Genomic DNA, 26,075 nt, shown 5'->3' with positions numbered 1-26,075 from the left:
GGGGAGCACTCTGGGTTCGGGCAAAAATTTCCGAGCTCGGAGCCCTCCCCCTGGACAGCACGCCAAATACGCATAATCTTTACTCTGTTTAATTGATGTAAATGTGAACTCGTGAATTACGATAGTGGTTATTGCTTTATCATACAGACCCGCGTCAACGTGTCTTTACATTAACGGTATGTGACGCTCAGGACACGCCTCGCACTCTGTAGTGTTGTAATCCGTCATATTCACGTACAGCAGCGTCAGCAGTGGTGCTGAGAGAACGCTCCAGCAACAGTTCAGAAAGGAGAAATCAATCTAGTCGAACTGGACGCGCGAATGAGGCGAAATCGCGTCTATCCTCGCGTCTATCAGGACCTCCAGACCCGCGTCAACGCGTCTTTATTAACTTAACATGGAAGTCCCCCACTACAGACGCTCTATCCGCGTCCGGTGTGAACGCAGCAGTTACATAATAAAATATTGGTCACAAATGATTGGTCACTTTCTAAATAGTAAAAGTATAACACATCTACTAATAATTATATATGAACAAATAGTTTTTTACCAATGCAGATATGTTAGAAATATACATAGAAATATACATAAAGATACATCGCGATACAAATGCCAACTTTTATCCGATGCATACTTATTTAAATCGATGCATCGCATTGTTAGCTTTTATGTCGATGCACCATTGCGAATCTGTGAATCTTACCATCCCTAATATATATGTTTATCTGTGGCAGGGTTCCAGACTGCGACCATTTTTTGAGAATGTGCGAGTTAAAATTTTATGTGGTCGCATTTGTGCGAGTGCATGGTCATGTACGACTCAGTTAAATTCACGCATGCGCAACAGAACGCCGTTGTATCAGCAGCTGCTGCAGTCCGTAACTTATGTTCAAAATGAACGAGTACATCATGAATCCATTTTTCAAACCGTGTTTTTGACTTATCCTGAATCACTACGGTACGCCTATAATAAGTGTTTATATTCTGACTATTTTATCCCGAGGTCGGCTCAGCTGCGGAGTTGCCCAGTGACTGCCTGACTCGACATAGACATTGACGGAGAGAAGTAGCTAGTAGGATTGTAAAATGTTTCGATGTGATTAATAATTAAATTAAATATTTAATAATCAAATATAACGACTAATAGAAAGTGTCACCAACGCCGCCTCAGATTTGTGCTTGTCAGAATGTGTGACTGTTGTGGTCGTGCTCTTCCTGGAACAACGCTCTGAAAACGGCAACTAAACCCGGCAACTAAACCCAATGAATTCACAATGATTTAATAAAATAGTGTTCTCATGTTATGTAATATGACTAGGGGTGGGAATCTCTAGGCACCTCACGATTCGATTCGATTACGATTCAGAGGGCTGCGATTCGATGCTAAATCGATTATCAGAATCTTTTTTTTGTGTGTGTGTGACTATAAATACTTTGCTTTAAAAGTACAAAGTAATGACCCATAAAGAATTAACGTACAATATATTTTATTAACATTGCAAAGAACCAACAGGAAAATACATGTGTGTCTGAACTAGCAGCAGCATATTTGTAGTAAATTAATAATATAACAACGACCGGTAACGTTACAGCCGAGTGTTTTTCCTCCTCTGGCTGGAAACGTGTCATATGGCTTCTCATATGTGTCTTGTTTCCGAAATATTTTAGTTTTACTCTACAAAGCTTACAACTAGTGTGGCTCTTGTCCAGCTCCTTTCCCCCTTCAACTTCAGAAGCCAAAATATTTCCACACGTCAGCTTTTAACGAGGAGGGTGTTTGGATTTGGCGCTCAGCCATCGCGTCCGCGTCTGTTATGTGCACGCCACAGACGGTCCGGCCACTGCACTTCCGCGCTTCAGAGTTCCGTCTTTCGCGTTCCGTCAATATTACGTTATTATAAATATATATCTAAATTTTTTTTTTTTTTTTTTGAAAATCGATTTTTGACAATTGTGAATCGATTCAGAATCGTCCACATCCGCATCGCGATGCATCTAAGAATCGATTTTTTCCCCCACCCCTAAATATGACAGTCCCAAATTACTCATCGTTATTATTAGTCGTGCATTGCTGCTTGAGTGGAGCGCGCTGAATGAATAACCGTTGAGCACTTTGCTAGCGTGTTATTTAACTCAAAGAAACGCATCCTATATGAGATTAATCAGACAAAATAAACATAATATTACAAATCATATCTGCACAAAATGACGTGAATCCACAAGTGAACTTGAACTAAAGCCTAGTTCACACTACGTGATTTTAAGCCCGATTTGAGCCCGATTTGCAAATCGTTGAGCTCGCCGACAGGTCAGGGTGTTATCGCGTGCAAATCGCGGGTGATTAGCGCGCGATGAACGCTCGCCAATCTGTTAGTATGAAAGAGCCAACAATGCATCAAAGACGCTCGCAGACGCGTCACCGAGCCCAGAAAAATATCTAGCATGCTAGATATCCAGAGCTGTCGCGCGACTCAACCTCACGTGATGTTGAGAGCTACAGCCAATCAGAGCAACTAGAGATTAAACATACAAGTATGTGTAGACATAAAAATATAATTACTTATGCTTTTCGGGAAGAATATCCCTGTTTGTAATCATAGGTTTTACTAAAATACTTTTAGGAAAAAGGAAAGTCAACTGTATATTGCCGATGTCCACAATGTTGATGTTCTGGGTGTTCTTTTTTAAAATGAAGTTGTAGAGTGTGTGTTTTTTTTTAGAGCAAATTATCGCGCAAACAGTTTGCAGCTTTAGTTTCTGTCTGACGCCCATACGCGTGTTGTGCTCTTCTTCCCTGGGTATTGGCGCGCGTGCTGTTTCGCGTCATTTTCGGTTCATTTTATCGCGTGATTTTTCGTGAGAAAACGTGGTTTGTGGACAAGATAGAATCGTTGGGTGACAGAGTTGTTGTCAACTCGTGTAGAGCGTTACCTCCTGTTGCGGATCAATCACGTTGTGTCGTGTGGTGTGAACAGCTCAACAACTTGAACACTCCTGATTTCACAGAGAGCAAGTCATGTAGTGTGAACCGTACAGTTCAGCCCGATGTTTTAAAATCATGTAGTGTGAACTAGGCTTAATACGTGCCATTCAGAATGACTCGTGTTGTGGACGCTCTTCCTGGAACAACGCGACACGGCAAAACCCAAATAATTCACAATGTTTTATTACAATATTGTTCTCTTTATAATATTACGTAATATGACAGTCCCAATAATAGTCATTATTAGTCGTGCATTGCCGTTTGAGCTGCGAGTGCTAAAGACAACGCTTTAGTAAAAAAAAAAAAAAAAGTGCGACCAAATCATGTGTTGGTGCGACCAACTGAGAAAATTGGTAGCACCAGTGCAACCAGTGGAAAAGTTAGTCTGGAGCCCTGTGTGGATATAGCCTACCTTTCTCTTCTCTTCGGGGGCATCTGTCACATCATCCACTGAAATGTAAATTACAAAGAAGTAAATTTTCCATTTTACTTCCTCCTAACTATAGTTCTAGGCTTAAACCCCAAGATAATCACCAGAATTGAATAACGAACCAATAGACTTAAAATAAGTATCAAAATAAGGCTGACATCAATGACACCATTTTGGCAAAACCTGTAGTTACCTTAAATTTAATGTGATCTGTGACTTTTAATTTCATACAATGATAAAAAAATTACAACAAAACAAACTTAACTACAGTATCTGTTGAAATTGACAGCACACAGGACAACATGTTGTATTTACTCAGCACGTACAGTTAAGTAATTATATCTTTGTCCAGTTACTGAACCATGTCAGAGTTTAGGGATAATTACCCAAATTTATTTAGCCATTAGAAATTAATTTTCACCAACGATGAATGCATGTTAAAATAAATGTAAGATATCAGCGAGGTATTTTTTATCTTTATATTGAACATGAGAAGTACACTTTTGGTTTCACAATAACATGATCATATGGCTAGACATATTTATATTGTTCAATGACACAATACCAAACTTTCTGTCATTTGAAAGCGTTTCAAATGTTTAACAAAAAAGTAAAAATACTGGAATGTTTTTTTAAATGAACATTTTCACTAAAATATGCAGATATAATCACGTTTTTGCCTTAAATTCTAACAGATGATCTGTTTTCTTTTTTAATAAAACCGTAAAGAAAAGTTACAGATCAAGTTGCAACAAAAAAATTAAGTTTACATAAATTAAACTTAGATTGTATTAATTACTACAATCATCCCTTAATTACTTTGTAATAATCTATTGGCCTCTAAACTTCTATTTAAACTGACCGGTTATTAATTAAAACATTATTTACCTATAAACAAAAGATAGCAGATTAAAAGATTAAATTTCATGCACTACCATGAATTTGGCATGGTGTTGCAAGAGAATGAAAGGAGGGAGCGTGGCTATGTTTCTTTTTCTTCAAGATTGTGCTTTTAAAAACCTCGGTTACTCGGATTCATTAAGCTATGTATATAAGCTTTAAGAATTATTTTAAGTAATAAATGACGCACACGAATTTGACATACTACAAATGAGTAAAATGTGTTTTGTTTGATCTTCTCATTCTCACCTGTGCATCCAGAGCTGCCATTCCTAGTTTGATCTTCCTGCAAGCACAAGTGTCATAGACAGTCAAACATCATAGTCTAACATCACATGGCACTGTATTTAAAACTGTAATGGTACAATTAGGCAATATATTAAAGTAATTGACATTGTAACATAAGCCAATACAATTTCATACCATTTTGACTGAAAATAAATGCCATTTATTGTCTGGTCTTGAAAGCTGCATTACAGAAGTAGAAAAAACTTGTTCTGAATTTATTAAACTTCCCTCTTGCTTTGTTGAATCACATTATTGGTGTTTAGAGTGATAAAACGTCATGAGTCCTGCAGGCCTCAGACTCACATGGCTGCACGTGTAGGCCGCTACAGATGCAACTCCTGGCAATCTTTAATTAATGTTACCAAAATTGAGCTAAACATCTAGGTGAAGTAACAGGGACGCAAAATATGTCTTTCAGAAATAACATAAAGACAACAACATTTTAAATTCGGCGAAGTTTAAAAGCGGATTACCGCTAGAATGCAGTCACCTATGCAATCCTAACTGTGGCCTTAAAACAGCTTAAGACTCTTAGGAATCTAAAGCCCTAATGGATATATTATTATGATCATTACTGTCATTTTGGTACATTAATCTATACTTTCTCCAAAGCTGCTTTGTGGTTATGCTTAAGGTGAAAAGTGACGTGACCTTTACGTTACGATATATGATATATAATACGATATATAGGTTGCAAACAATATGCAAGTTAAATAAACAGCACCATATTATATTGAGAGCCTTGCACAAAAAGTCAAAAACCTACTTTTTCGTCGGCCATCTCGATCCCGTCTCCTCCGCGCCGTGTCTGCAGCATCTCTCCCTCTCGAGCATCTGTGACTCGCAGGTGAGAGGTCCAGGGGTGGGGGAGGGGCGGGGAGAGGAGGCGATAGTCGCGGTGGGGACTTAAAGCCTCAGGTTCTGTGTGATGTATCAGCCATTACTGACACTCACTCGGCGAACTATAGCTATATTAATATTACCCGCGCTTTTTTTTTCTTTTTTTTTTCTTGTGCGGTTTTTGTTTTCTTTATAAAATGATGTATGGACATATATGCTCTGATAATATGCTCTGAAATAGTGTAAGCTATATGCTGTTATAAAATAAATAAATGTTATGCTCAAATTCAGATAGCCTATGTTTTTTTTTTGTACAAATAAAATGACAGAGTGTAGATGTAAAAAGACATTTAGGCCTATATTATATTTAATATTAAAAAACAACACATTAATGAATGAACAAATTTGGAACTATTAAACAGCTCACAGAGAGATTGACATTCATAAAATAAAAATAAACTATTACAAGACCTTGTAATCAACAGAACAGATATTATGTTTACCCTCTGAGAGCCGAGGAGATAAAATAAATAAAATAGATTTGAAAGAAGTGAGGCATGAGACCAAACTCTGGATATGAGGCCTCCACACAAGGCCCGCCATGCTTCTTTGTTCTTGGATGGTTTCTTGCATTTGAACTGGGTGAAACATGTCAAGACTGTGGTGTCATAGATACAAGACCCCGCTTGTTTACAAAAGGTACAAAACAGAAAGTGAGTTGAGCTGTTGTTAATGTTACCGTCCTTAGAAATTGTCTATATTGATTCTGAAACTCTTTAACTGCATACTCCTAACTATTGTTAAAATAAACAATCTTCACAACAATTGCTCACCTTGCTTGTACTGTTCAAGACAATGATTGAAACCATGTATTGCTAGCACTTTTCTTGCTACAGACAAATTGCTTGTTGTATTCCTCATTTCATTTGTAAGTCGCTTTGGATAAAAGTGTCTGCTAAATTAATAAATGTAAATGCACTCACCAAGACAGCAGTTCGCCAGTTAGAGGAGAATGGGAAAAGACTATATTTGCAAACTATATAAATGAATTGTCAAATACTAGCACATGATTTAATTTAGGGTAAGAATAACACATGGTAAAAATAATTCAACAAATGATGATGCAGTTTTTCCACACTGGACACCCTTCTGGCTTAGCTACTGGTTCAGATTCTCCCAAAATGACATGAAACTATATACAACACCTCACTTAAACAGAAATAAGTGTTGTGGACATGCACGTACATGTAGCCTACGTCATCCATACATTGGCATGTGTTAGACTAATGATTATGATATACTGTAGTGCTCATCATTTCCAGGATTTGAGTTCACCTTGTCAGAGTAGCCATAATGATTTGGCACTTGTTGTCACCAGCATTTGGAACCACAGAGGTCAATGTGCTGATAGATAGGTTAGGGTTAGTGTTAGGAGCTGCTCTGAGAGGTACTGGTCCACCACACTCAGATGCTGATAGATAGGTTAGGGTTAGTGTTAGGAGCTGCTCTGAGAGGTACTGGTCCACCACACTCAGATGCTGATAGATAGGTTAGGGTTAGTGTTAGGAGCTGCTCTGAGAGGTACTGGTCCACCACACTCAGATGCTGATAGATAGGTTAGGGTTAGTGTTAGGAGCTGCTCTGAGAGGTACTGGTCCACCACACTCAGATGCTGATAGATAGGTTAGGGTTAGTGTTAGGAGCTGCTCTGAGAGGTACTGGTCCACCACACTCAGATGCTGATAGATAGGTTAGGGTTAGTGTTAGGAGCTGCTCTGAGAGGTACTGGTCCACCACACTCAGATGCTGATAGATAGGTTAGGGTTAGTGTTAGGAGCTGCTCTGAGAGGTACTGGTCCACCACACTCAGATGCTGATAGATAGGTTAGGGTTAGTGTTAGGAGCTGCTCTGAGAGGTACTGGTCCACCACACTCAGATGCTGATAGATAGGTTAGGGTTAGTGTTAGGAGCTGCTCTGAGAGGTACTGGTCCACCACACTCAGATGCTGATAGATAGGTTAGGGTTAGTGTTAGGAGCTGCTCTGAGAGGTACTGGTCCACCACACTCAGACGCTGATAGATAGGTTAGGGTTAGTGTTAGGAGCTGCTCTGAGAGGTACTGGTCCACCACACTCAGATGCTGATAGATAGGTTAGGGTTAGTGTTAGGAGCTGCTCTGAGAGGTACTGGTCCACCACACTCAGACGCTGATAGATAGGTTAGGGTTAGTGTTAGGAGCTGCTCTGAGAGGTACTGGTCCACCACACTCAGATGCTGATAGATAGGTTAGGGTTAGTGTTAGGAGCTGCTCTGAGAGGTACTGGTCCACCACACTCAGATGCTGATAGATAGGTTAGGGTTAGTGTTAGGAGCTGCTCTGAGAGGTACTGGTCCACCACACTCAGATGCTGATAGATAGGTTAGGGTTAGTGTTAGGAGCTGCTCTGAGAGGTACTGGTCCACCACACTCAGATGCTGATAGATAGGTTAGGGTTAGTGTTAGGAGCTGCTCTGAGAGGTACTGGTCCACCACACTCAGATGCTGATAGATAGGTTAGGGTTAGTGTTAGGAGCTGCTCTGAGAGGTACTGGTCCACCACACTCAGATGCTGATAGATAGGTTAGGGTTAGTGTTAGGAGCTGCTCTGAGAGGTACTGGTCCACCACACTCAGATGCTGATAGATAGGTTAGGGTTAGTGTTAGGAGCTGCTCTGAGAGGTACTGGTCCACCACACTCAGACGCTGATAGATAGGTTAGGGTTAGTGTTAGGAGCTGCTCTGAGAGGTACTGGTCCACCACACTCAGATGCTGATAGATAGGTTAGGGTTAGTGTTAGGAGCTGCCGTGAGAGGTACTGGTCCACCACACTCAGACGCTGATAGATAGGTTAGGGTTAGTGTTAGGAGCTGCCGTGAGAGGTACTGGTCCACCACACTCAGATGCTGATAGATAGGTTAGGGTTAGTGTTAGGAGCTGCCGTGAGAGGTACTGGTCCACCACACTCAGATGCTGATAGATAGGTTAGGGTTAGTGTTAGGAGCTGCTCTGAGAGGTACTGGTCCACCACACTCAGATGCTGATAGATAGGTTAGGGTTAGTGTTAGGAGCTGCTCTGAGAGGTACTGGTCCACCACACTCAGATGCTGATAGCATTTCTGCTTCATACCATGCTTGCTCTATTAGCTGCTCTGCTAACATGACTATTGGTGATGATCAGTGCTCCACTGTGGCCTTTAGCTGTTCCTGGTGTGACACTGTGAACTGGAGTGCATACGCTGGCACATGCTTACATCAGCAATTACACAGGCATTCGCCATGTTTTTAGAAAGTGATCATTGCCCCGCTTCTACTTCACTAGCAGCACATCTGATGCTGGATCAGGAGATTATTTCTTAACTTTTGATCCAGCATCTGTTTCTCTCACACTCTGCACTGTTCACTTCCATTAGCTTCATGAAAAGAGGTGTATCTGGTCCCATTCTCCCACAATGAGCTCTCTCCAGGTCCTGCTAAAGCAATATCAGTCTCTCTGTTATCTCACAGCATCTGTAGGGTACAGGGTATTGGAAGGCTGCTAAAACTGTGAGATATGATGTATGATGAGGGTATAATGTGCTGCTCTGTTAGCCTAGCGGGTAGCATTTACAAGATAATAAAGTCATGAAACATTTATATAAAAATAGTGTGTTAGTAGTTCACTTTTAAGGCTTTTGAGAGAGCACAGAGCTTTGTAGAATGTTTGTAGTTATCAAATATTACACCATTTGTGCAAAGGAATGACTAAAAAAGATGACCAAATCTGTTGAATCTCAGTTGTATGTAGTGATATATTAAAAAGAAAGCCAGAAGATTAAATAAACAGCAGCTGCCAATTTTAGAAACAAGATTGTATATAGTCAGGGCCTGTTCATTTATTAATTTCATATGAGTTTATTTCATAAAAGTTTATTAGTGATCTGTTGAAAGTACATTCTTTGAATTCTGTTTAATGTATGCAGAAAGGCTCTGTCAGAGGGGTAGCCCAGAGTGAAAAATCTGTATATCATTTACTGATCATGATTTAATTAGATTATAATTAAATGATAATAATATATTAGAGTAATGATATAATAATGTATTAATTACTTTAACAAAATCACTTTGAAGTGTTTTTAACCTAAACTGACAATTAATTCATGTAGATTTTGTAGATGATCCTCTCACATAAACCAGTCCCCACAGAAGCGAGACTGAAACACCTGGAGTTGGCTAACCTCGTTTAGATTTCTTTCCTATTGTCATCAATAATGACTATATGAATATAGACAGATCCATGATAAATTACATAAATGGCATTTTTAACAGATCAGTTATATTCTAATCATTTGATGCCTTACGATAAATAAAACAAAGAATTTGCTAAAAAAAAAAAAAAAATTCTCTGTTTGTGACTCAGTCTTTCCAGAATTTTCATTCTAGTGCACCAACAGCACATTTATTTAATTCAGTTTATTTTATAAAGTAATATAAATAACTAAATATTATACTAATGTATAAATATAAATAATTAAAAACCCTATTAATTCATATCTTTAGTAAAAAGACACATTTTTAAAATAGATTGCCAAATTGTAATTCTATTATTGACCAATACCCCCAATAGGGAGCTAGAGAGTGCCGCACTTTTCCGGAACAATGTGACTTGTGGGGACGGCAATACTCTGTGTGACCACCAGGGGCGCCTAGATATACACTAACACAGATTTTTGTCTTGAAAATGGCCCTCATGAGGACTTCAAAAAAAACTACATGGGGCGTGTCCAAACACTGTTTGGGAGGTGCCTGAGGGGCTTTGCCCGTGGGGACCTCTATTTAGGTCCCCACGGTGACACGAGTCCCCACGAGTCTGTGTGCGTTCAGGTTGAAGTCCCCACCGGGATAGAAAAACAAGAACACACACACACACACACACACACACACACACACACACACACACACACACACACACACACACACACACAGACAGATGGGTTTGAGCACATGTTATACATAATATAGGCTAACATTTAAAATTTAAAATACACATTTAAATTAGAGTTTCCTCCACACTGCTCAAATAACACTTGTGCTGTAATAGCTTTAAGTGTGTGTTTAGTTAAAGTCTCAGCCTACTAGACATACAGGATACAGGCCATCTATAAAAGCTTAACCAGAGATCAGATTTCTTAGTGTTTTTTGGAATGCTGTTATGCTTAAACTGGAATTCTGTCATAGTTCAGGTGTTCTTTTAGTTAATTTTCCATTTTTCATTTTCTGCTGATTTTCAACCAGTGTTCACTTTTATTAGGAGTTACACCCAAAAAGCCAGAAATTACCTTATAAACCCTCTGATTCATAGCGCAAGTTTTTCACATGCTAGAGCTTCCAGAGGGTCTTGTATTGAAACTGGTTGTTTTTCTTGCTGCCCTACACAAAATTCAGAATTCTAAAGAACTAAACTGTTGTTCTTAGATGTTGCTAATTTTAAAAAAATATCTTTAAAAATGTTGTATAATTTTTTTTAAATATATATAATTTTTTATAATAATTTGATGTTATAAATGTTGAATAAATGTTTTGTTACATTTAAAAATATATATATTTATGTAGCAACTTCAAAATTAGACATTTACAGTATACTACTGTAATGTAGTACACTACTTTGCATGACGTATACTAGTAGTTTTGGAGCTGGTTTAGTCAGAATGCTTAAACAAACAGAGCAATGTTTTTAAAGCACCACAGAGTTGAAAATTTTTCGAGAGAATCAGCTTATGAATAATTAGCTTGATGTCTCTGCATATTAAGAAGATTTTACATACAGAACTTTTAGTGAATTATGCAAACACTGTATGCACATCACAAAATTAATACAAAACACAAAATTAATATTCAATAAATATAAATATTTGTAACATTTAATAATACATATTATTAATTAATAATAATTTAATAACTACAATATTAAAGTATTTATACAGTTATATTTACAATCATTTAAATGAGGAAGGGATTTTTTAATGCATTTTATTTTATTAAAATATTTTTTTCATCTGTAAAGGACATATTTCAGGTAAAGAGGAAGAGGTCTGACATAAAAAGCAGCCATAAAACTGACAAATTATGTTAAAGTCCCCATAAAATCAAAATGGACTATTCTTTTTTTTTTTTACAGAATGTTGCAGTGTTTATTATAAATTATTTATCTGTGTAAATCATTATTTTTTTTTAATTCATGTGTACTGTCGTGGAAATTCTTACAGTTTTTTTCGATTGCTAAACGACAGTGAGCACAACTGGAGCTACATGTGCAAAACTTTAACTACAGTCTGCACAGCAGCAGTTCATGTGGACCAAACTCTAGTTCGTTTTTCAGTGCTTGAACACAGTTTTCAAAACTCTACACACTTATCCCATGACTTTAACCACAACCTGCACAACACTGTGGATTTACAGCACTTTGTTCAAATGCTAACACACTGCTGTCAAAACTGTGAACCACACATTCAAAACAGAATAGATTTCAGCCTTGTGCCTTTCAAACACTGCTGATTGCAATTTCAGCTGAAAACCTGTGGCCTGATGCTAGAGAGAGGCAGGATTAGCCCCTCAATTATTTGTTAGAATTACAGTATGTACTTTTAGTTCTTTTACGAGAGGTTCTCTCGTATTGCATAAGTTGCTTACGCTACGGGTAAAGTCATCTTTTCTCGAGATATTGAAGCCAAAAATTATCCTTAATTTTCCATATATTGTCAACGCAGTGCAACAGCAGCAGACCTAGAGCAGGCTATCTTGCGTGCCCATTGGCTGCCTTGCGGCAACTGCTGCAGCCTACCGCGTGACGTCGCGCCCTCTACGCCCTCTACACCCGCAACGGACCTCTCCCTTCGCGCCACTAAATCCGCGGCTCAGGCGATCGGCAGATGTATGGCTTTGCTCACCGTCACAGAGAGGCACCTATGGCTGACGCTTGCGGATATGAGGGACTCTGAATGCTCCGCGTTTCTCGACGCGCCGCTCTCTCCCTCTGGTCTCTTCGGCCCAGCGGTAAACGGGATCGTCGACCACTTCTCCGAGGTACAGAAAACTTCACAGGCCATGAACCTCTTTCTGCCTCGACGCTCGAGCTCCGCTGCAAGCCGCCCACGTGAGCCGCCTGCACGGAATGTTGGCCATCGTCCAGCTCAGCCCCAGCCTTCGCAGCGACGACAGGCGGCCGCCCTAGATCGCGCTCTGCCAGTCGCTCCAGGTCGCCTCCCCCCCGGGGACCCCGGCCCAGGATAACGCTGAAGCCCGAGCACGCGAAGCCCTCTTAGCCACAGCAGAGAGGAAAAGACGGCTGGGTCTCGCCGCGGCCGGACCACCGTCGAAGTATCTCGTCCTGTCAGTCCCCTCAGAGAAGGCTACTGCGGATGTAATTTTAGCAGCCAACGAGTCGGCAACACAGCCCGCTCGCCTGCACACAACCGCCGTTTTCACGGCGATCCACAGAAATCTCAAAAAGAGTATAATTTCTGGCAAACAGGCTCACGCCTATGGTGTTTTTAGTGTAGAAAAAGTGCCCACAAACCACTGCTCACCCCTACACATAAACACGGTGCCCCACGTGTCTCACACAGAGCCCACTCTCATAAAGCTGGCACAAGCCGCTCGAGTGATAAATGTAGAGAATGTGCCCACAGATTTGTGCTCACACCTACTCACTGCCCGCTCTGTCACACGGCAACAGCCTCACAGCGGCCGAGTTATCGCACAAAATATTATCACAAAATGTTCCCCATTCCCAGTAGACGGGTCATTACAAGTGATACAGACAGTCCCCGCTGTCAGCGAGCCGCCGTTTCTGAGATCAGAGGGCGCGCGCACCTCGCACACACCTCCGGTTCAGCTTCCCGAGCCCGCAATGAGCGGCGAGTCCATTCTGCCCCTAGCTATACATGTAAAAGCATGGGAAGCTATTCCAGGAGTGTCAGAATGGGTGCTGAGCACTATAAGTCAGTGCTATTCACTTCAGTTCGCTCGCCGTCCCCCTCGCTTTCGAGTACGGACCGAGACGAAAGTGAAAGCGGATGTAGCGCATCAACTCCGCGCAGAAATAGCCACACTGCTGTGCAAAGGGGCCATAGAACCAGTACCTCCTTCTCTGAGCGAGTCAGGCTTTTACAGTCGTTATTTCCTCGTGCCCAAGAAGGACGGAGCTCAAAGACCTATCTTAGATCTGAGATATTTGAACAAAGCTCTCATGAGACGGCCGTTCAAAATGCTCACGACCAGACAAATTCTCGCGCAAATTCGCCCGAGAGACTGGTTTATATCTCTCGATCTGAAAGATGCATACTTTCAGATCCCGATAGTCCCCTGTCACAGGCCAGTCTTGAGATTCGCCTTCGACGGTCGGGCATATCAATACACCGTCCTACCGTTCGGCCTGTCTTTAGCAACCCGTACATTTACGAAGTGCATGGACGCGGCTCTCGCCCCCTTAAGAGGGAAAAGGGCTGCGAATCCTGAACTATTTGGACGACTGGCTGATTCTAGCGCAGTCAGAGATGGAACTGTTATCTCACAGAACTGTGCTTCTCAGTCATCTGGAAAGCCTGGGTCTCTCGGTCAACTGGACAAAGAGCTTGTTACTGCCCAGTCAGTCAGTTTCCTTTCTAGGAATAGAACTGGACTCTGTAGCCATGACGGCCCGCTTATCGAATCAGCACGCACGCCGTATTTGACACCTGGCCGCATCTTTCCAGGAGGGCAGCTGCGCTTCTCTGAAGACATTCCAGAGAATGCTGGGCTGTATGGCATCGGCCTCGGCTGTACTTCAGCTGGGTCTGCTGCGCATGTGCGCATCTGCTGAACGCCCAAGTGCCTCATCAGGCATGGGCTTCAGGTCGCAGACGGATCAGAGTGACTCAGAGCTGCGTTTCTGCTCTGCAGCCCTGGTTAGCGGCCGACTGGTACCAGCGGGGTGTGACAATGGGAGCTGTCTCATACTGAAAAGTCATCTCGACGGACGCCTCCAATCTAGGTTGGGGCGCTCTCTTCAAGGGGAGACCGGTCTTCGGCCTCTGGTCAGACCAGGAGAAATGTTTCCACATAAACTGTCTGGAAATGATAGCGGTCGAGAACGCGCTCAGGCGCTTTCTCCCGTTCATATGGGACCACCATGTGTTAGTCCGCTCGGACAACATGTCTGTGGTGTCCTACAGTATTGCGTAACCTGACCGTGCAGGCGCCAAGAGCGAGTTTTCGCTTCAAGCTGATGAAACCAGTGATGCAGCCCCCGAGCCCGTCTTATATACGCTAAGCCACCCCCCCTTTCTGGCGGGCTGTGACGCGTAGAGGGCGCAAAGTCACGCGCGAGGCTCAGCGGTAGGCTGCAGCAGTTGCCGCAAGGCAGCCAATGGGCACGCAAGATAGCCTGCTCTAGGTCTGCTGCTGTTGCACTGCGTTGACAATATATGGAAAATTAAGGATAATTTTTGGCTTCAATATCTCGAGAAAAGATGACTTTACCCGTAGCGTAAGCAACTTACGCAATACTCGTTCCCTCTACTAGAGAGAACCGAGGTTACGTACGTAACCGAGTACGTTTCTACCTTTTTTTTCTCATTACTGTAATTCCGTAAATTACTACAGACTATTGAAGCAAACTGCTAATTTTCATTTACCTTAAAGAATTATGTTTTAAAATTTTTAATAAATCATGTGAAAGAATGTCACTCTTTTCTTTGAAGAAAATATTACTTTGTATGAAGTCACTGAAATTGTTCAAACTGTAAAGATGAAAAGTTTGTATTTTCTGTATTGGTGTTTGATGCTAGTGTTTTTACTCTCAGTGTGTTCTGAGTGACAGTGTGTGTTATCTCAGTGAGGGTTGTGCATAGTGTTTGGCTGCACTGAGCCTGTTTTGCAGGTGATGTGAACTGTTGGTAGTGCAGACTGTAGTTAGAGTTTTGCACATGTAGCTCCAGTTGTGCTCACTGTCGTTTAGCAATCGAAAAAAAATTTAATATGCATACAACGTATACAATCTGCTTAATCTGACTTCTTCACCATGGACAATTTAAACAACTTGGAGTTGTTAAAATAATAACTTCAGTATGTCAAGGTAATTTCCTGAATTACCTGAATACTTACTATACAATACAATACTTCCCTGAAGTAAGGTGACGGCGTCCCGTCAAGAAGCTGCTATCACTACCTCAGTCACACATAGATGTACTATTGTTGTCTTTTGAGTGTAGAATCTGTGTCTCAGCTGCGCAGCATATACCTGACACGACTTCCAAGTTGCTCTTTGTAGCAACATGACTGCAACATGACGCCGGGAGGTCACTGGCCACAACAACCAAGTGAGTCTCCTGAATAGAAAGATACATGTACACTACCGTTCAAAAGTTTGGGGTCGGTACGATTTTAAATACTTTTAAAAGAATTCTCTTCTGCTAACCATGGCTGCGCTTATTTGATTAAAAATACAACAAAAATCAGTTATAGTATTAAATATTATTCCAGTGTAAATCAGCTGTTTTCTGTGTGAATATATAGTAAAGTGTAATTTATTCCTGTGATCAAAGCTGAATTTTCAGCATCACCAGTGTCAGTGTCTTCAGTGTCAAATGATCCTTCACAAATCAGTATAATATGAGGATTTGATGCTCAAGAAACATTTATTATTATTATCAATGTTGAAACAGTTGTTGGTCTGTCAGTTGTACAGTTTTTTTTTTTTTTTTGGATTCTTTGATGAATAGGAAGTTCAAAAGAACAGCATTTGTTTGAAATAGAATCTTTTGTAACATTATAAATGTCTTTACTGTCCTTGATAAATAAAAGTATTGATTTCTTTCCTCCAAAAAATAAAAATAAAATTCTCACTGACCCCAAACTTTTGAACGGTAGTGTACATTTATATCATACAGTTGAGTAAAAATCCATGTCACTCAAATCTTCTTCACTGTGATTTGTTCTGGCGATTGGTTTGTAATGATCTAAGCTGATCATATGACTGTTAGTTCTACTGTGTCAAGCACTTTTTGGTTAAGTATATATGGCCTTTGACCTGAGCATCCTTAGTCTGCATTTCTCTGTACATTTAATGTTTAAAATACCCAAATATTTCTATCAAAGTACTCATAATCTTTTAGCAAAATCCTTAAAGGTACAATATGTAAGATTTGTTTCTATCCAAAAGCCACTTGCACAGTGTTATATACTTTGGTGTGTCTTCCAGGCAAATGTTCTCCTGCTCTCTAAAGGTGTAACTTCTGAATGCAAATTCCCATTGTTAGCAAATGTTTCCATGTGAAAGGAGTTTCTGTCTTGCTCTGGGTAATGAATTGCAACAAGAGGCTCAGGGCGATTTGTAACTCAAATTAGCCCGTGATGCAGAGTGGATGCCGGCACGCCACTTCATGTATTTTATAATGTCAGGTTCACATCTTCTCTCTCTATTCCAGAGCATTTGATGTTTTGTATTTATTATCTTTGAATTAATTATGGAATTGGCATGATACATTTACCTGACATAATAAATTGTTCTCACATTTAATGATGCACAGATATCATTAAAACCTTTTTCCTTTATGGAGTCAGATGAAATAACAAGTTAATAGATGAAAAAAATTATTTCATTTAATCAAATTACTTTGCCACGCGGAAAGACAGTAACACGCAGAGACCTCCACCCGTTCTATCGGAAAAGCTCCATTGGGCCGATTGAGTCGGGCTTACAGTATGACAGTGTAGACCAATTGAAACAGCGCTGCATTATCTTACAATTTTAATTAGTCAAATAAACTGATCTGTATGAGTAGTGATTTAGCACTTGCAGGTACACTACCGTTCAAAAGTTTGGGGTCGGTACGATTTTAAATACTTTTAAAAGAATTCTCTTCTGCTAACCATGGCTGCGCTTATTTGATTAAAAATACAACAAAAATCAGTTATAGTATTAAATATTATTCCAGTGTAAATCAGCTGTTTTCTGTGTGAATATATAGTAAAGTGTAATTTATTCCTGTGATCAAAGCTGAATTTTCAGCATCACCAGTGTCAGTGTTTTCAGTGTCAAATGATCCTTCACAAATCAGTATAATATGAGGATTTGATGCTCAAGAAACATTTATTATTATTATCAATGTTGAAACAGTTGTTGGTCTGTCAGTTGTACAGTATTTTTTTTTTTTTTTTTTTAGGATTCTTTGATGAATAGGAAGTTCAAAAGACTTTTGTAACATTATAAATGTCTTTACTGTCATTTTCGATCAAATTAATTATTCCTTGATAAATAAAAGTATTGATTTCTTTCCTCCAAAAAATAAAAATAAAATTCTCACTGACCCCAAACTTTTGAACGGTAGTGTAGTTCGTTAGAATGAAATGTCCTCATTCATTTATATCCGCGGGACCCGCGTGTGGCGCTGATATCTGTCTCTCATTAGCGACCGCGACCTGCTTCTATCAGATCCATCGACAAGTTCCATGATTCCTCTCATTCACTGCATCATCAATCTATGCCTTTGTTATTGTTCTGAAGAGGTTAGCGACCCCTAGCGGCGGAAAACTACATATTGTACCTTTAACCCCCCCCTCGAAACGGTGTTCTTCATGACGTGTGTGTCGGGGCGGGACTTAATATCCTCCACAACTGCCTGCAAACTGCCATTCAGATCTGCCTTCGTTTAATTAACTTCCTACGATCCGATCCAATCAAATCCAGAGGACAAAATCAAGTCCCACTCCCACCCCACATTTTATCTCATTCTAGAGGCCGTTTTACTCGGATATACATCACAACAGGGAAGAAAAGACTATCGCAACATTAAATTTGTGCTGATTTTAAATTGTTCCATTAAAATAATTACAACTCACTTATCTTCTCTTATAGATGTTCTCATGTAAGGGGTTTGCCATCAGGTTTCTCCATACAAGCTCCGGAGCTTCTGCAGGCCAGTCTGGAATTTACCCACAACCACACACACACGGAGTCCAAACACACACACACACAGGGCAGGATATCTCCCTGTGGGGCAGGTGAGCACAAAAACATATTCATTAATTCATTTTTTTTTTATGTAACTGCACAAATTTGTGCAATTAATTCAGCTGGAATTTCAGGCTTTGAGTTTCAGGGCTTGTATCCTGAGTGGCATGTTACGTCAAAAGCAAATAAAGCCAGTGACGCTCTCTACACTGAATGCGTCAATGGACACACTCGGTGTAGACAAGTCTCACAATGTTAGATTTTCAAACATTAATCTTAAATGTATTAAGTGTACATAATCCCAAAGCAGATTTCACAACTACAGTGACACCATGTCTACATCGGACACGTCAGTTGGTGTGTTTCCACCTCCGCCCGGTCTTGATTATAATGGCTCTTATTTGCTTTTGACGCAGCATGACGTTCGCTGTAGACAGGGTCATAATGGCCCGTCTGTTTCAGCTGCTGGCGTTTCCTTCAGATCTGCCATATATCATTCTTAGGACTGTGTTGAGCAGGCTGTGTTAAAGGGATAGTTCACCCAAAAATGAAAATTAGCCCATGATTTACTCACCCTGTTTTTGCGCACAAAGAGTATTCTCGTCGCTTGATAAACTTAAGGTTGAGCCAATGTAGTCACTTGGGACTATTTTAACGATGTCTTTAGTAACTTTTCTGGGCCGGCAAGTTTCAATCCCATAGAAGCCTATGGAGGAGTGATCCAGCTCTCAGATTTAATCAAAAATATCTTAATTTGTGTTCTGAAGATGAACGAAAGTCTTACGGGGTTGGAACAACATGAGGGTGAGTAATTACTGACAGAATTTTCATTTTGGGGCGAACTAACCCTTTAATACATTTAGACCACTTAACTTAGTGATTGCTATCAGGATGTAAATTTCAACCAGCATAACAAAAAAACGTTTCTGGAACAAATCACCTGCCCCGCCTTTAACCACAGACCTTTTTTCCAGCACTTAACCAAAAACCTCATTGTCTTTGAATGGATGGAAATGTAAATGCTAAAATGCAAAGTAGTTTCTGGGTTTAAGTCTACAAAAATACATCATCCCTGCAGCACTTCTGCTTCTGTAGAGAACTTCTTAAAGTAAGCCCAAGACTTTGAAAAAAAGGGAAAAAATGTATTTAGCAAAAATAATTACTGTCACACAGAACATCAAAAATCTCCTCCAAAGTAGTTCAGCAGAAGAATCATTTTTGAAGGTTTCATCATTCTTTGGTCTGTTATGATTTGGTTTAGTTCATTTTCTTTGCAGATTTTGTATAGTAAGGCCTAGATTATGGAGCGAATTATGTGCCATAATTAAACAAACAAATCCAGCATTTTGCAAAGAAACTCGATCGGCTTTGCAAAGGAAAAATCGACTCGCAAACAAACAGAAAGCAATTTGCAAAAACAAAGGTCAATTTGAGCGAAAATGCAGTGGAGTAACCAATATTGTGTTTTACAAATATAAATAATTGAGCCTAGATAATAGGCTATTTCACAAATAAATACAAACCATCCTACAAATTGCATGTAATCTTTGAACAAATACCAAATCTAGTGCATACAAATGCATCTCTGTCTGTTACGATTGTGAGATCTCTCGGCTCGATTTTCTCACAAATGTGTTCAGGCAGATTTTCTCACAAATGCAGTTGAGTAACTTCTAAAACAGCAGATGGCGCTAAAATAGGGGATTAATTTAGCGCTAGTCTCCCGGGAGAAGCACTGATTTGAAACGCACTTGCCTTTGCCTACAGTTGTGGAAAAAGTTTCTGTCTTACTTTATTTATAAAAAAACATCTTGAGGTTTTCTTTTACAAAATGTTTATTACAAGGCCACTGGGCCTTTAACATTGTTGAGGACAAAATGCCACATGAAAAAAGGGTAATTAGATCTGTGATTTTACAATACACAGATATGAGACATGAGAACGACAGAAATAGACTCGTTCAGTGTAGACATAATCACTAATTTAGTCATTTTGCACGCGTCCAATGTAGAAAAAATGTAAAAAGCAACATATGATGGCAGACCTTTTAGCTTAGATTCCAAGAGAGAGTGAACTTCACACATGAATGTTACGTAAATACATTGGCCTATTTTCAATTCAAAATTGTGAAATTAGTCAAAAGTTTATTAGTTTGCCTGATTATTTTTGTTGGTCATTTAACATTTCTGTCTTAAAACAGCTGTCAATTATGAAATGTTTAGCTATGATATACTTGCATCTTATCTCGCACTTTATGACCATTAACAAATTATCTTGATGCTGTGGAATATTTTATTTATCCCTTATTTTACCAGGTGATGTGCCATTGAGATATTCAAATCTCTTTTACAAGGGAGCCCTGGGATATCCTTGCAGCACTAAAGTCGAGTTAATACTAGGCAATCATTTCACAACCTTTATTATACACACCTCTGAAAAATACAGAGGTCCAGACCTCGGTGACCTCATAGCTGGCTACAGCCATGCTTGTATTGCGTTCCTAACCAGGCTTGACTTACTACAGGTGAATAATGCAAAATCTCACCTGTAGTAAGTCACCAAAAACCCTTTATAAAAATAAAAATATAAAAATAATTGTGTAGGCCTACTGTAAATACATGAAGGGAGGTATTGCACAATTTCACCTGTAGTAAGTCAGTCTTACCAATAGTAACCTTCTACAAGCTTTGGAATTTAAAAATGTCTGTTTTAAAATTTTAAAAGTACTTTTAAATAATAAATTATAGGCTACGTTTACCGCAGTTGGTGGAATTGCCAGACGGTCCCATCGCTGTGGAAGCGCGTCAAAGTATTCTCAGGTATAAATATGCAGCTATAGTGATTTTGAATTAATATTTCATGTCGATATACAGTGGTTACATAGTGTTAAAACTAATACTGCTATTGATATCTTTGTAAAACTGCCGATCATAGAACAGTGTAAAGGGAAAACAAAGGTCCGGTGTATCTCGAACCTACAACTAACTTTACCGCGCTCCACCACCGTACGTGCATTTCATGCATTTGTAATGGTTCGCGTTCAGCGGGGAGGGAAGGAAGGGAGGTTTGGATGGGGGGGCACAGTAACTCGTGAATGCCCTTGGCGCCGGCCCTGGAGAGAAGTGTTACTAAGTGCTGATGTGGATAGATATGTAATAAACATTTAGCAAAGGAAAACCTCAAGATGTTTATTATAAATAAAGTAAGACAGAAACTACTCAGCTGTAGCAAAGGCAAGCGCGTTTCAAATCAGTGCTTCTCCCGGGAGACTAGCGCTAAATTAATGGTTTGTATTTATTTGTGAAATATTATCAAGGCTAATTTATTTATATTTGTAAAACACAATATTGATTACTCCACTGCATTTTCGCTCAAATTGACCTTTGTTTTAGCAAATTGCTTTGTTTTTTTGTGAGTCGAGTTTTCCTTTGCAAAGCAGATCGAGTTTGTTTACAAAATGCTGGATTTGTTTGTTTAATTATGGCACATAATTCGCTCCATACTAGATCTGTTAATGATCTGGGGTTTTCTCCTGCTTTCCTGACTTAACAGAATTATGAATATTCTTGCAGCCATCAGCTGGTGTGCAGTGTCCCAGCATCCTCTAGATGTCACTGCTAACGGATATAAACAGGGGGTGACGAAGAAAGCTTTGGGAACGTTGCAAGCAAGGTGATCTCAGGACAACCAATAATTTACATTGCAAGAATAACGTATTGATGTGCTGTATGCATTCAGAATGTTACTTTGTAAGTTGACAGTGTCATCAAGCAACATTCAGTCACCACAATAACCAGCTCTGAGCTCAGGCGTATTGTGTTTCATATTTCTCCATGTGTAGATCTTTAATCAGTAAAGTGGAGCTCTTTCATTCGTTTCTGAAACTGAAGGCGGCAACTGAAGACTCTCAGCTTCCAGAGACCCTCCGGTGAGTGTTTTAATATAGGGGACACCTGGAATAGTTTTACTCTAAAGTAGGGGTGAATCGATACCCTCAAGTCACGATTTGATACACATCACGGTATTAAACTCATGATACAATATTATTGTGATACTCCAACACATATGGTAAGAGATTAACAAAAAATGTACTGTTGATTAAAATGCTACATTTGGTGTTACATTGTGGGTGTAAATGAATAGGCTTGGACTTGGTGCTTGAAACCCAAAGCACAGGACAATAGAGACACCAGAATAACAATATTTATGATTCTGAAGCTGAAAATACAGAATAATTTCAGACGAATATGATTGTTCTCTGTCACGGGCTAGATATATTTAAAATAATGTAGCCACTTTTTACTTGTAACATCAGACATTTGGCATTATCAGGACACACAAATATTCCCATATTGCATTATTATACATTATATTCAACATTATATATAGTAGTTTAATGTAATACTGACACGAAAACTCTTTCTTTGACACACATTTTTTTTCTCTCACAAAGTAGTTTTTGTCTTGGGTGAACTATCCACAATACATATTGTTGCAGTTTTGTATTATGATATATTGTGACACGATATATATTGTTACATCCCTACTCTAAAGTCAAGTCACTTTTATTTACATAGCGTTTTACACAATACAGATTGTTTCAAAGCAGTTTTACAGTGATAACAGGAAAATAATTATTCAGTGATGCAAACAGAGTTCAATTCTCCTGTAAACAGCTCTAAAAAGACAATGTCATTGTTCAGCTGAAGTCAGTTAACTGTGTGAAGATCATCAAATACGAAATGAGTTCGATTCATCTATAACGCAGATCTGGAGAAAACAGTGATGTCATTGTCCAGCTCAGTTCTCATCCAATAGAGTCAGTGCAGTCAAATCAATAATAATGCTGAATAGTGTCCCCAACTAAGCAAGACAGGTGACAGTGGCAAGGAACCCAAATGGAGAAAAAACCTTGTGAGAACCCAGGCTCAGTCGGGGTCCATCTCATGGCCAACAAACCAAAAGTGTTTGATTATGAATCAGGCAGCATTACAGGTCAGATTGGGGATTGAGATAATTCATAATATTTAGTAAACATTTCTCAGGGTGGATTTATTTTTGAAAGTCCATTTTGCAATCCCGTTGCACTTACACTAATGACAGTAACCTTGCGACATCGGCTTTATTGAACTGAATTGAATCAACATTGAACTGACTTGAGCTGAATAATGTCACTATTGGCTTTTGTAGAGCTACTTTACGGCTGAAATTTAATTTGTTACAATTGATGAATTGTAACAATTCATCAATTGTTATTAGGCTGCTTTGAAACTATCTATTTTATATAAAGTACTACATAAATAAATGTGACTTGACTTCCTCTATTTTGTAGTCTTTTCTACAAAAGCTTTTGAACAAGAAAATAGTTCAATTAACATAAACGACCCAACATGTTGTCACACTGTGAAGTTAGGGTTCATTAATTAAGTTCAAATAATAATAAATTGTAAAACATGACTTTGCCCAACCTGCCATTTATGGATAATATCCTCGTCTTAATAATACTTAAAGTGTGGTTTTATGTCCCAATGCTTAGCCAACAGTTATTACTAAAATATGATAACATAACATATTTTAGATTGGAAAAAATCATTCACAAAAATTAAACCAACATATAAACCCCATAGAGAAATCAAGCATGTGTGTTAAAAGACTCTTGACTCATAGGCATGAATATGGAGTCCTTTCCCACGCAACAACTAGCCAGAGCCTCTCAATAAATCCATATTGACATAATTCTTGGTAATCAGATTCATTACTCTGTTTGGTTTTAGACTACTGCACCAGGGTGTCAAATTACATATTTGTTGTACATTTGTGTTATATATGTAATAATAGGTGTGTTTTATTCCTGTAAAGCAACATGATTATTGAACAGTAGACTTTGTTCCCTGAGGTCAACACCAGACAAGTGTTCTTCTGTTCAGAGTTCTTGATCCTGCCCAGTGTCCAGCTCTGGTTACAGCGCTGACAGACTCACACAAGAGCGAAGAACAATCCATCCACAAAGATCCCAGGACACACATTATATATATGTGCAAGTGCATCCATCACCCTGCGTCCACTTTCACAGTCTCATCAGCAAAGGATTTCTTTATATTCCGACAGTAAGATTTTACTGCGACTGATGGCTGGATTTCCAGATGACTTGCAGCATTAATAGGCCCCAAACACAAATGCTTCTACCTCAAATTTTGTGTGATATTTTGTGTGGTTCTGTGCTGGGGCCATTTCAGGTTTTAGCCTGTTGTGGACAGCTGATGCCCAAAGCTTTTCATATTTTCCATTTTCTGTGTGGCGGTTAGTTAACAGCAGTGACAAATTAACTTTTCCATTTTTTTCTGTGGCTTTGTTTGGAACTGTTTCTTGGTAAAATAGAGAAAAAACAGATATTGTTTTTATGTAAATATTGAGTCTTAAATGTAACACAATATGAACGTCTTGTTTATTGAAATGTTGAATATAATCAATCCCATCTGTCATCACGCTGATATTCAAAAAAAAAAAAAAAAACAGCTCCCCCGCCCGTGATATTGCTTAACTCTATCATATGAAATAAATATAATATAGGCAAAAACCCATACAGAGGCTTTTTCTCTACCAATATCTTTCAATTTGGGCACATTTTAAATACATGATGCCACACAAACTTTCGCAACAATAACAAGCCTTGAGAGTTCAAGTATCTATTTTTTTATAGACACGTCTAGCTGGACACTGCTGTTCATCACTGTGTGTAACTTTTTGTTGTATTTCGTGTAAAAATGTAATGCTGTCTGTCGACATTCATTCATTCATTAACCAGGTTTTAAACCAGAGTCAGCCATTTGTGTCTGTTTTTAAAGTTTGTTTCTAGCCTTAGATTGTGTGTTTGAAACAGAAATGTGATGCCATGCATGCGCGCTGACCTCTGACATGTCATGCGGTGCGCAGGTGTTGTTTGTGTATCTGTTGTGTCTGATGGACGTGTTTGTTTCTCTTCTTTGCTTGCTGAAGTGGGAAAGAGTTGAGGACCTACTGGGACTATAAGCAGGCAGCAGGAGTGTACCAGCAGGCCTGGACACAGCTGCGCCTGCAGGCCTTCCCACTGTGGCCCCGGGGCCCGCGAGAACTGCTGCGCTTTCATTAGAGGACCGCACATTAACCATACAAGTGTCCTGAACCAGTCACATGAAAAGAAGCTCGTCCTTTCAGCACGGTTCACATTAATAAATGTAATAAAAGTGACTCTCGCTGCTCTTTTCCATCAAAAGCATGCAGTGACCAGGGGCTATAAACCAAACATGTGCTGCATCCCAAGTCATACGGTTGCTTTGTGCGAGGAACATTTGAGCAGAAATTTAAATCATTATTCACTGACATAGCTCTTCATTGAGGCCAAACACCATTGGCTTTCACATGTCTCGCGACCAACCATGTTTGAATGTGCTCCGACATCTTTTTTTTTACACAAAAGCTATCGTATTACACTTTCACAACACTTGTTTGTAGATTGAAAGCCCCTGGTCATGAAGGGCATTAGTATGAGAAAGAGTAGATTGTACATTTTGCAAATATGGGTTTAGAACAACAACAGGTTTTCATTATCGGGAGAACTTTGTTCAAATTTATTTATTTTAGTTTTG

The 26,075-nt window shown here is 39.5% G+C and overlaps 1 protein-coding gene across 1 annotated transcript in view; it reads left to right on the top strand.

The window, feature by feature from the left end:
- adat1 (adenosine deaminase tRNA specific 1) overlaps window positions 1–25,880 on the top strand; it is a 45,922-nt gene extending 20,042 nt beyond the window's left edge. The window contains exons 7-10 of the mRNA XM_056252069.1: window positions 18,355–18,500; window positions 22,023–22,122; window positions 22,292–22,378; window positions 25,447–25,880. Of these exons, the coding sequence (XP_056108044.1) occupies window positions 18,355–18,500; window positions 22,023–22,122; window positions 22,292–22,378; window positions 25,447–25,579 (466 nt within the window). The 3' untranslated portion in view covers window positions 25,580–25,880. The remainder of the gene's footprint in view (window positions 1–18,354; window positions 18,501–22,022; window positions 22,123–22,291; window positions 22,379–25,446) is intronic.
- Window positions 25,881–26,075: the final 195 nt, after the last annotated feature.

Source organism: Rhinichthys klamathensis, unplaced genomic scaffold, assembly GCF_029890125.1.
Source record: "Rhinichthys klamathensis goyatoka isolate OS25496 unplaced genomic scaffold, OSU_Roscu_1.1 h1tg000092l_1, whole genome shotgun sequence".
In the NCBI taxonomy this organism is placed as follows: Eukaryota; Metazoa; Chordata; class Actinopteri; order Cypriniformes; family Leuciscidae; genus Rhinichthys; species Rhinichthys klamathensis.
The sequence above is the reverse complement of the archived record's forward strand: the minus strand, read 5'-3'. Positions and strand labels throughout refer to the sequence as shown.